This window comes from Muntiacus reevesi, chromosome 3 (assembly GCF_963930625.1).
Source record: "Muntiacus reevesi chromosome 3, mMunRee1.1, whole genome shotgun sequence".
Taxonomy (NCBI): domain Eukaryota; kingdom Metazoa; phylum Chordata; class Mammalia; order Artiodactyla; family Cervidae; genus Muntiacus; species Muntiacus reevesi.
The window spans coordinates 30,250,660-30,263,585 of NC_089251.1; the positions used below are offsets into that span (position 1 = coordinate 30,250,660).

At 33.8% G+C, this 12,926-nt stretch overlaps 1 protein-coding gene across 4 annotated transcripts in view; it reads right to left on the minus strand.

Annotated features, from left to right (window-relative positions):
• Positions 1-12,926, minus strand: part of ATAD2B (ATPase family AAA domain containing 2B) — a 120,454-nt gene that overhangs the window by 92,924 nt on the left and 14,604 nt on the right. For all 4 annotated transcript variants that reach the window (XM_065928637.1, XM_065928638.1, XM_065928636.1 and 1 more), the window contains exons 2-6: positions 9,046-9,197; positions 4,435-4,484; positions 3,925-4,078; positions 2,355-2,457; positions 853-961 (exon numbers count right to left, since the gene is read on the minus strand). In XM_065928637.1, the coding sequence (XP_065784709.1) occupies positions 853-961; positions 2,355-2,457; positions 3,925-4,078; positions 4,435-4,484; positions 9,046-9,197 (568 nt within the window). The remainder of the gene's footprint in view (positions 1-852; positions 962-2,354; positions 2,458-3,924; positions 4,079-4,434; positions 4,485-9,045; positions 9,198-12,926) is intronic.

The following is a 12,926-nucleotide window of genomic DNA, read 5'->3' on the forward strand; positions in this document are numbered from 1 at the left end:
ATCTACTCCCAAATCCAGTCTGACAAATTCAGTCAGGATTCTTCAAATCAGAACTCAGATAGGCCTCAGAAAAAAGCAGTACCACTCCCTCCAGTAGTATTAGCAATCTTTGTTTAACTTCACCATCCTCTATCCATAACTAAATTTGAGATCCAAATAATCATAGATTTAGGTGGCTATGGACAGAGATTTCCAGTTAAAAAGTACCTAAATACAAAAGAGGTCTTGCCTACTAACAAGCAAATCAACCCATGGCAAATGCTACATCAGATTAGGTCATTTAAGAACTACCAACAGCTTACTAATAAGATATATCAATATTACACAACAATGCATCAGTTCAGTTCAGTTCAGTTCAGTCACTCAGTCGTGTCCAACTCTTTGTGACCCTATGAATCACAGCACACCAGGCTTCCCTGTCCATCACCAACTCCCGGGGTTTACTCAAACTCATGCCCATTGAGTTGGTGATGCCATCTAGCCATCTCATCCTCTGTCTCCCCCTTCTCCTCCTGCCCCCAATCCCTCCCAGCATCAGGGTCTTTTCCGATGAGTCAACTCTTCGCATGAGGTGGCCAAAGAACTGGAGTTTCAGCTTCAGCATCATGCATAGCATACAGCAAAGGTATTTTTCCAAGTGAAGGAATTAAATACTCAGAAATGCCAATGGAACAAAAACTATTCTGAATTATGTAATATAGACCTCTAAAGTCAAAAATCACCCTTTCAGCAATATATCATACACACACACACACACACACACACACACACATATATATATATAATTTGTATGTTTCTCTTTCCTCCCACCTGAACGTTGTAGCATTTATTTCATAAAGGTGCTTTACAAACCTTCTTCTTCACCCTCAGTAGAGACTTCATGATGATTTTGTATCCCGTAACTATTTCTTCTCAGTGACTTTCTTCGCCTTTTTACTCTTGAATACATATCCATGTTTTCCTTTTAAAGAAAGAAATCTGTCAAATATTAACATGAAATTTATACCCAGCCATCAATATCACTAGCCCAATGGGACATGCCCACTTGATAAAATTTATTGAGGATCTATTTGCAAGGCACAGATCAACAAAAATGAACCTTACTGAATTCAATAAATGTATGAAACAAGAAAAAAAATAAAACTTATAAGATACTTGAAAACTGGGCAGGGAGTGGGGAAATGTGCCTAGGGGAGTGGGGGAGGAAGCATTTGAAATGAGCCTTGAAACAAAGATATAACTGTATTAAGTCCTCAAGCAGAAGTATTAACAGGAGTAAAATATAGGAAAGGAAAGATGATGTGTTTGTATTTGGACAATGGTGTGTGAGAAGGTAAAGTCTAAAACCATATTATGCCAGTCAAGGTGTTTTGGGGTTTTTTTAATTTATTTATTTTTAATCTGGAGAATAATTGCTTTACAATGTTGTATTGGTTTCTGACATACATCAACATGAATCAGCCATAGGTATACATATGTCCCCTTCCTCCCGAGCCTTCCTCCTACTCCATTCCCCTCCTCTAGGTCATCACAGAGCACTGGGTTTGAGCTCCCTGTGTCATATAGCAAATTCCCACTGGCTATCTAAGGTGATTTTAATTAATTCAGCACACATTAAACAACCATTAAAGGGACTTCCCTGGTGGTTCAGCAGTCAAGACTCCATACTCCTAATGCAGGGGATATAGATTAATCCCTGGTTGGGGAACTAAGATTTCACATGCCTCATAGTGCAGCCAAAACAAAAAACCTTAATAGTTGACAGAATCAGAGTTGTACTTTAAGATGTTGTTGTTTAGTCACTAAGCTGCATCCAACTCTTTAGCCACCCCATGGACTATAGCCCACCAGGCTGCTCTGTCCATGGGATTTCTCAGGCAAGAATCTGGAGTGGGTTGCCATTTCCTTCTCCAGGAGATCTCTCTGGCAAAAGGGTAGAGGGTCTTTTGAGGAAGCTTGTGGCAAACAAGGTATGGATAAAAGAAAAAAGAAAACAATAAAATCTCAGATTAAATTAGAAATGAAAAAGAAACAATTCTGTTAATTCACGAAAATCCAAATGCTGCTCTCTCTCTCTCTGAATTCCTCAATCAAAATAAAAACTACTTGCAATGGTTGTTGTTGATGTTGTGTTAGTCGCTCAGTAGTGTCCGACTCTTTGCAACCCCGTGAACTGTAGCCCGCCAGGCTCCTCTGTCCATGGGATTTCCCAGGCAAGAATACTGGAGTGGGTTACTATTTCCTCCTCCAGGAGATCTTCCTGACCCAGATATCAAACATGGGTCTCCTGTATTGCAGGCAGATTCTTTACCCTTTGAGGCACCAGGGACAGTTGTTAAGGTTAACATACTCACAAATTCTGTATCTGTCCACATTCGAAGCCGTTCTACTTCTCCTGATCGACGATTCCGTCTAATGTTAATGTTGTCCATTTCCTGTAGTACAGCTTCAGCAGTACTACAATTACATAATAAAACTAGGGTTTAGACAATTGTAGGATCAAACTCTGTATCATTCAGGTAAAAGAGCTCACCATCAAAGCATAATTAAGCCATCTAATTTCTAACTGTACCTAATATCCCAATTAATATCTTCTTCTGAACTAGCACCCATTAGAAGATAATGCCTCAAAAACAGATGGAAACAGGGAATGCCCTGGCAGTCCAGTGGTTAGGACTCAGGGATTTCACTGCTGGGGCCTGGGTTCAAACCCTTCTCAGGGAACTAAGATCCCATAAGCCATGCAGCATGGCCAAAAAAGAAAAGAAAGACAGAAACAGACATCTTCTGTCATGATATATTAACATAAAACTTACAAATAGAAGACCTTTGTTTACAAGGCTTCAAATATTTAAACTCATAATACTATTACAAATAACTGACTATCAGATCCATGGTACCAAAAAAAAAAAAAAAAACTAATTCAAATCTTTTTATTTGAGGATGGTGTTAAAAACTGTATAGAATAAAAAATAAAATAAAATAAATTTAAAAAATTAAAAAAAAATTTTTTTAATTGCATAGAATAAAGAATTTGTTAAAAGTTTAAAGGCAGCATAAGGTTAGCTGAACTGACATATTTTTTCTTTTCTTACAAATCTACTTATTTGTAATTGAAGGATAATTGGTTTACAGTATTGTGCTGGTTTCTGCCATAGGTATACATACGTCCCCTTCCTCTTAAACCTCTCTCCCACCTCCCACTACAAGGGCAGATATACTTAGAAATTAGAGGACACTGACATCCATAAAATATATACTGACATTGACATTTTAAACACACATGGCACTTACTATGTGTTCAGATACTGATCTAGGTACTTAACAAAAAATAACTAATACTCAAATTTGACACTACCACAATAAAACATAATTTCCTTTCCTTTCAAATAGGAATTACACTCATCTCCCTTCTCCAAGCTATTACAAGGATTAAATAGGATGATTTATTATTTGAGAAGAATACAGTTTCATTGCACGTAGATGCTGAGGAGTCAGCTAGGCTATATCCAACATGTGCAGTCTGAAAAGACTTTCAATTCAGAATCTTGACTAAGTAAAACTATACCTATTATATATCAGTAATGGAACTTAATGTTTCTTGAAAACTGTCAAAACACAAATGTTAAATGAGCAAATATTAAAGGACTATAGTAGCGAAGTTAAAATTATTTTTTATATTATCTAACTATGCACAAGAGCTTAAAACATATGAGAAAAAAAATATGCTATCACATAAATTGCATTAAATCTAGTAAAGTGACTAGAAATTAACAATTATTGCTAACCATGGTTAATTCAGATTAAGTTTTTAAATAATTGTACTGATTGCTAAGTCAGTGCCTAAATTACTTTTTAAAACATAACTGGCTTAAAAAAAAAAAAACAATTACATGAAACTGCTTACTGCAAAAACATTCATACCTATTTACCAGTTGATCAAATAACAAACTCTGGTTCACACTTTCAAATCTGTTTTTCCTGGAACGACAGCTTTTTCTGACTTCCATGTCACCATTTATACAAGAAAGGTCCCCATCTCCTTTCTTTTCTCCTCGATGGGGATGGCTTCGAAGGGCTATAAGAAGAGAGAAATTTCCATTTCAAAGTACAGAGTATAAAAAGAAAGAAAAAAATCAAAAGTTACTTTAAAAAGACTATAAGGAGCTTACTATAACCTCTTCAATGGCTTTAATATCCAATAATGTTAAATTTCTAAAATTGTTTACAATCTGCCATGATAACTTAAATTATTTCAATTGTACTAATTTCTCAATGTTTAACAATTATATACATATTTACCATGACTGTAATCCAGTCACTTCCAACAGTATGCTGAGTATACTAGTAAATTACTCTATTTTACCCCACTTTAGAACTCTAATAACATTATAAGCATTTCAATACTAACCAGTTTCATAACAGAATACTCACATAAGCTACTATGTCCGTTTGGTAATGTAGCACCAGGCTGAGAAGTTAACCTAGAACACAATTATATTTAATATGCAAACACATCAACATTCATTTAAAGAAACAAAAATGCAATGCTGGTGGAATCACTTTAATCTTTAAAATGTCACTAAGGCAATATCAACTTTTTTAAAAGGAAAGACAACAATTTTTTACCTTAAGATTGACAATATACAAATTAATAAAATACACTAGTTAAAAGTCATTTCATTACTTCAAGAAAAGTAATAACTTTAATAACAAGTTATAAACTGAACTCACTCTGTCTTCAACTCTATAAATTAAAATCCAATGAAAAGGCTTAAGCTTTGTATGTATCATAAAGTTAACTAATGCCATAAACAGCAATGGTCACAGACCTTTACTACTTGTTTCCATTGACAACCTAAGATTCAAACAAAGTTATTCAAACAACAAATTTTAAGAAGAAAAAAGTAGTTGAACACCAACAATGTTTAATAATTTCTTCAAAGTATTATATTACACATTCTAAACTAATACATGAAAATTTAGTTAATCTCTCAAAAGTCATTGTACCACTCTCCCTTTTGGTGGAGGGACAGAAATGTTAAGTCACTAGAAAGATACTTAAAGTGTCATCAAAATATGAAAACTTATGGAAGAAATTTGCAGTATACCTTACTATAATTAAAATTCAAAAACAAAAACTAAAAATTGTTACATAATAAAAGAGCTGTCAACGTAAACTTATTTTTTTAAATACCCAACAATTATTATTTCCAAATATTAAAAAGGGGAGAGAGAGGACATTCTAAAAATAGTATATATGACTTTCTTCTGCTTATCTATGTGGTTTGCACAATTTTTTAACTAAAATATTCTAACATTTTTGGTTACTCCATCATGCTTTATGTTAATTATAAATATTAAATGTTATAAATGTCCCTGTCTAGTAAAAGTCACAGACAGGATGACTATATGATATAAACAAAAACTATTACATACCTTCCGACTATCAAGAACACAAAAACAAAAAACTCCATCCCTCCTTTCCCCAGGAAAACAACACAACCATCTTGTTCTAAAATACTACTTCTTGGAAAGTATTTCATTTTTAGCATCTTTATTACACAATTCTCCTGGTATATGAGCTTGACTATAAGTAATAAAATTGATGTGTTATTAGGTTATTCCTTAGAACATTATACATGTGGAATTTCCTAGAATCACTCTTAAAATCCACTTAAAACCACATAGAAAAAGCATAAATACACTTTGGCTTTGGACCCAACATAACATTAACTCAGTTTAATCAGTTAATTCACAACTCTTGGCTTCAAATGAATTTTAGCCGTATGTAAGACCAAATGGTTGGAATTTCACATAAATTATTCAAAAGCAAAGATGCTAACCCTAAAATCATTCTACAAAAGAAATCTACAACTCTGTTGAAAAAATAACATCACTAGGATGAAAGCACAGTAACAATTTTTGTTCCTCTAAAGAAGACAGTGCTTACTTGCTTTTATTTCATTGCTAATGAAAGATCCGATTTAAGGTGGGAGAAAAAAGAAAACTTCTTCAATCAATCCCATTATCTTACAATCATAGCTTATTGTCATCATTGTACCATTATTATTTCTCTTTATAAAAAGGAGAAAGAAAAAAAAAGGAGACAGAATATGAAATACTTGGGTATAAAAAGATAATATTGGTATTTCAAGGTTTGGTCTGCCTATACAATTATATAGGTGCTTTAAAAGTCTCTTGAATCAATGTTCCCAAAAAATAATCACTTCAAGTGTAACCATGCAGGTTCACTGATTAAATGAATCCTCTAATAAATCCTTTATGATTATGAAGTCCCTTTGTTTATTTTTAAAATGAGGAGTAAGTGGGGGATATTTCCCTTTATCTCTGTACCCTAAATTTTTTAAATGGAGACACTATCCCTGCATTCAGTAATTATTACAGTAAAAGTTTCTACACCTTTAATTACATGGGACACACTACCAAGTTCAATACCAGACTCAAAAATCATTACTTATTCACCCACATAAACCCAAGGCATTCAATGATTTATGAGGATTTTAAACCTCAATTCAGCAAAAGCATTCATTTGGAAAAACTTTAACCACTAGCAGCCTTCAATTCTAATGAGCCTCAGCAGTGGTGATTACACTTCTGCCTAACCTCACTACTCCCTAATCATCTGACCACAAACAAAATTTTCACACATATTACACTTTAGTGCACAGTTAGGCTTATCAAAGATTTAATTTGTGTGTTTCTCAGAGTATGTCTCTCTATTATTCTACAGACATCAAATGCACACCATGTTCTCCACGTTGACTCTCCCAACCACCTACTCCCCAACACACAACCTCCAAATTAGATAAATATCTAGTGGCTAAATAAATGTCAACTGACAAAAGTCAATGAAATGGGATTCTGAACTCAAAATATTTGTAAGCTGCAACAGCTATCTAGGTTAGCAAGTATATTTATGAATTTCTACATATAAGATAAAGAAGAAAAGATGTAGTAATACAGTAAAGATTTTTTACCAAGAAAATCCTCATTTTACAAAAATATTATCAATCACTGTAACTATATTGATAAACTTGGGACTTTAAATATATAAACCCAGATTCCTCCCCCAAAGAAAATTTATAATCTATCTCAAATCATTTATGAAGACATCAAAGTTCTAGTTCCATTTTAATCTCTATCTTCATCCAATCTCTACAAGTTATTCCTAAATGTTATTTTACAAATCAACAGTAGTTTCTTTAAAGAATTTAATGGTTGTTAAAGTCCTTTAAGATTCATCATTTTTCATAGCTAACACTAATTTTTATCTTTATTCAATTTTCCTCCAAATGAACTGTATTTTTTTTTTTAACTGTATTTTAAAAAGTCATTTTTGTCAAAGAACTTCAGTCATTTTACCTTAGATGCTCTTGGACTTTAGATTACCAAAACAAAAGAATTAGGATTCTCAGGTTCATGATATAAAAACTAATATAAGCACTCATATAAATCCTGGTTTTTGTATTTATATTATCTCAATATCTAAAATACTTTTAAACTACAAGTTTCCCAAAAATTCAATTCTGTTGAATCTGACAAACCAAATGGCATTTTCTTTTCAGGTCATCTGAAATACTAAAAGACTCTAGCAGTGTAGCACTTAATCACATTCCTCAATGAAAGTTTAACCCAAAAACATTTAAAACTGTGTGAACTGCTAAACATTATTGTCCTGTCAAAACAGAAGCAGTAAATTCTGTTAGTATTCATTATTTCTTAAGTTTCTTATTCAAAATTTAAAGTTCTTTTAAAGGAATATCAAACTCTTAAGGTATCTAAATGGAAGCAAAACTCTCTGTTCTTTTTATATGAAAGACATGATCAAGATTAATTTATATAGATCTCTGAGTGGATAAGATGTGAGAAATCTACTATACTAGAGAGACTCATGCTTGAGTTACACTGCTAAAATTATCTTACAATTAAAGGCCACACTTTTAACAGTAAAAGAATACTTTTTAGAAACATTTATTAGAAAAATAAGCCTGATTCACTCATCTAATAAACACAGGATACAGATTACAACCCATAAATCAAGTGGAGAAGTATAATTAAAGGGAAGTACTTATTTTAAGTGACATCATTATAGTGATCTGGATCTGTTTCATCTCACAGATGAATGAGTATGGGAAAGCTGGGAAAGTTAAAAAAAAAAAATCAATAGACTGATTCACATAATTTTCAACTTAGCTCTCAGACAATGTAAAATTAAAAATTTTAAATAAAGTGGTACATATTAAATTAGGCATAGACTTTTTAGAGACTAGTAAATGTATAATGCCTATCAAAATCTATATAACTCCAAAGATTATTTTCATTAAAGACTAATAAAAATGTCCAGAATTTACCTACAGACATAAAATAAAAATACTGTCAAAAAGGAATTCCCTTTTACTTTTGTTTGCATTTGGCACATCATCAGCACTTTTACATCAAAGACTTTGGATAAAAGAGAAGCTAATATAAGCTGAAAATTTAAATCTTTTCTGAGTGTGTGTACAGCTATCCTACCTACATTAAATTAGTACCACTTACTTTGGTGAGTAAAATTATGTTCATAATACATATCAAAACAGACACAAAGAAAATTTAAGTTGAAAACAATCAGATACATGAAAAGATTTCTTAAAAATTAATTGAGATTTTATTACATTTTAGCATACCAATTCAAGTGGAATATTTAATAATTTTAGGAAGAAGAGATTTTATTTTCTAATAAAGAATATACTTCTAACCATTGTTTTTATTTAAATTTTCAGGAGTATAAACATGTATGCATATTCAAGACCTATCAAAATTCTTAACATTTTAAGTAATAATAGTTTCTATTACATACTAAATGTATTTTTGGTATAGAGAAAACAAGATTACACACAAAAATTATAAAATAAGCTTAATACAATTTATAAGTATTCCCAGACAGGTGGTTTTACAATTTAAGAAAATTAGCATTAATATTAGCCCTGAATCCCATCAAAAAAATTATGAAAAAACAATGGGTGAGTTCTCCCTTCTCACCTGGCCTGTCCACTTGATATGTTCCATTCTTCTCGCTGACCAGTAGTTCGTGATTTTGATTTGTCTTTGCAAACAGAGTCAGGTTGTTTCAAAGTGCGTTTGGCTGGAGGAGACACGTGGCTATCACTTAAACTACCATCAGCTTCAGCTTTCTGAAAGAAAAAGTTTAAAATGTATTTACTATTCTTATTAAAATTCATGACCTACAGAAAATATGTGTAGATCTATGTTTTTATGACATGATTCATCATTCCTCTCCCAAATAGTCCAGTGTGTAACTTACAAAGCAAGACAATTCTGCTGCATTAGTATCATTCAATCCTCCCAATTAGGAAATCATCACTGATATAACACAGAGCTAATTTGCAGATACATTCAAACGTTATCAAATGTCCCAACACGGTCTCTCTTTCCTATCTGATTCAGAATTATATCCAGGAACATATACTGTAAGTAGTTATCATACCTCCTCTGTCTCCTATCTGGAACAGTCCCCTCAGTTCCTCAAGCCCTCAGTTAAGAATATAGGCTTTTTAATTCTCTGGAATGACCATCAGTCTGGGCCTACCCGATGTTCCTCGTAACCCAATTCAGGCCATAACATTCATGGAAGAATATACAGACATGATACTGTGCATATTGTGCCTACCCATCATTAAGAATAATCTTGATCACCTAATCAAGTTGGTGTCTGCCATGTTTTCCCACTATAAAGTCACTATTTTTCCCTTTGTATTTGATGAGTTTATGTGAAATCATTCTTAAAATTAACCAATACTCTGTTCTTCATCAAACTCACTAGCCACAGCATTCACTGACTACTACTTGCCTTTATCCAATACCATTATGGTGGTAATTATCTAATCCAATCACTCCTATATAGTTTAGCTGGCATCCTACTAAGAATTTTCCCTCCCCAACTCTCCTTATTCAATTCATTCACTCATTTCCTAACCGGGGGGAAAGAAAAAGGCAAGATTTCCTCAAGTTTGTTCAGTAAATTAATAGAAATTGCTAGGAGAAACAAAGGAAAGCTCATAGTCAAATAAATGTCAGAAAACAATGAGGTCCAAGGTTTTTTGCTTCAGGACTTGTAAGAGTCTTTAGCATGTTAATATGCAGGGACTTCCCTGGCAGTCCAATGGTTAAGACTCTCTACTTTCAATGCAAGAGGCCCAAGTTCTATCCCTGGTAGAGGAACTAAGATCCCACAGGCCACATGGTGATACAGAAAATAAGTTAATATGCAATATAAATCTCCAAGTATGGATGACAGTATATTGTTATATATAAGTTATAAATTAGTTCACAAACTTATTATAATACTTAATATATACTTATACTTATAAATTAGTTCACAAACTTGTTATAAATAAGTTCACAAACTTATTTAATCAAGCTCTTTTTTCATGGAGCATCTGTCAGTTCAGGTACTCAGTCATGTTTGACTCTGTGGGACCCCACAGACTGTAGCACACCAGGCTTCCCTGTCCATCACCAACTGGAGCTATCTGTAGGTACTGAAGTTTCTCAAACACACTCTGGGAATAAGTACTACGTATTTATTGAATTAAAGGAAAAACCGTAAAAGTATTTGAAGTCAAGCCATTTTTTAAATATGAGTTATTATACAACTCTGTAAATATTATATAACTAATGACTTTGAACATCGTAAGTCATATGAGTTTGTATGTTTATTTACTAGTCATTCCCTCATATTCTACAGGCTTTTTACAGCTTCATTCAGGAGTATCTCTCAAAGTGTTGTCCACATACTAACTGATCAGAAAGCACCTGATTCGTCATTAAGAAACATAACCTGCTAAACTAGAACTTTGGGTGGAGGTGGGATATTTTCAATGAGGGCCTCCAAATGATTCTTAGCACACAGAAGTCTGAGGACGTCTGGCATATAAAAGATTTAAGTATAGCGTGATACACATCGTCTTAAATGCTGTACTGTACTACTCTACAGTGAAAACACTTCAATCGTGACTCGGCGTATAAACAGCATAACAAAGGCTTCCTTCCCTCCAAAGAACTCTAGGGATTTAAGTAAAGCAAAAAAACCAAGATGCAAATACTACAAAATAATTACTTCAACACCATCTAATTAACTTCAAGCTTTGGGAAAGCTTTACCTACAAACTTGATACCAACAGTTCACCTTTAATAGGATGATCATAATGCTTAACTTTAACTTCTTCAAAGCATTTTACTAGTTAATTATAACCTAACCCTTTGAGGGAAGGCGTTGCTAGTTTCAGGATAAAAATATTTAGGAGAGATTATGCAATCTACCCACAGTCATTTAGCAATATGTGTCAGAGTGATTACAATCCATGAGCAGGAAAGGCATTTCAAACAAAGGGAATAATTTCATTTAGCAAACATTTGTTGGGGACCTACTGTGCACATAAGACATGGGGGGAGGACTAGGTAATGGTTTAAAAAAGAGACTAAAGCCTTCTTAAACCTTATACACAATCTATTGAACTGACAGCTACAGTAATGATATATAGCAAATTATAGTAAGTACTGTAATAGGAATGGGATTCCTTGGTGGCTCAGACGGTAAAGAATCTAGAAATACACAATTCTCTGAAAGCAAAAAATGGTAACTGCCAGCTGAGATGAAGGAAGACATCATAAATCATGTGGATTTTATTTTATAACAATAATGGAACACCTAGAATTGACAGAGGAACATGATTCAATGATGTGATATATTCCAAGAGAGGTATAATAGTAATAATATCAAATCATACAAAAAATAAAAGTACAATAAAAAGTTGTCCTTCCCACCTAAGTGACTTTTTGACTAAATTCTAACCTTCTAAAATAGGTAGAAAAGTTTTCCAATTTGTAAAAGTTAATCCCCTGAGTTTCTTAAACCATACTCATCAGCTACCACAAATATTAAACACTATTCTACCATAAATCACCTAAAATTAGGTAAAAGAACTTGAGAATAAGGAAACAGAGAAGAATTTTATGCTGCCCCGGTTTTCAGGGAAGACTTCCTGCCCGATTAGAATTCATTCAGAAATCTAGAATCTGGACTTAAAAGACAAAAAGAATGTACCCAAGCACAGCATTAAAAAATGAAAAATTCAAGGAAGTAAGTGAATTAGTAAACCAAGAGATTGATTCAAGTCCTGATAATGGATTCATACAGCATTATAAATATAGAAAATAAGAAACTGATTCCAGAAAAAGGAATAACTAAGAGATTCAGTTCAGTTCAGTTAAGTCGCTCAGTCTTGTCCGACTCTTTGTGACCCCATGAATCGCAGCACGTCAGGCCTCCTTGTCCATCACCAACTCCCAGGGTTCACCCAAACCCATGTTCATAGAGTCAGTGATGCCATCCAGCCATCTCATCCTCTGTCGTCCCCTTCTCCTGCCCCCAATCCTTCCCAGCATTAGGGTTTTTTCCAGTGAGTCAACTCTTCACATGAGGTGGCCAAAGTATTGGAGTTTCAGCTTCAGCATCAGTCCTTCCAATGAACACCCAGGACTTATCTCCTTCAGGATGGACTGGTTGGATTTCCTTGCAGTCCAAGGGACTCTCAAGAGTCTTCTCCAACACCACAGTTCAAAAGCATCAATTCTTCGGCGCTCGGCTTTCTTCACCATCCAACTCTCACATCCATATATGACTACTGGAAAAACCATAGCCTAGATGGACCTTTGTTGGCAAAGTAATGTCTCTGCTTTTAAATATGCTATCTGAGTTTACTCAAACTCATGCCCATAGAGTTGGTGATGCCATCCAGCCATCTCATCCTCTGTCATCCCCTTCTCCTCCTGCCCTCAATCCCTCCCAGCATCAAGGTCTTTTCCAGTGAGTCAGCTCTTCGCATCAGGTGGCCAAAGTA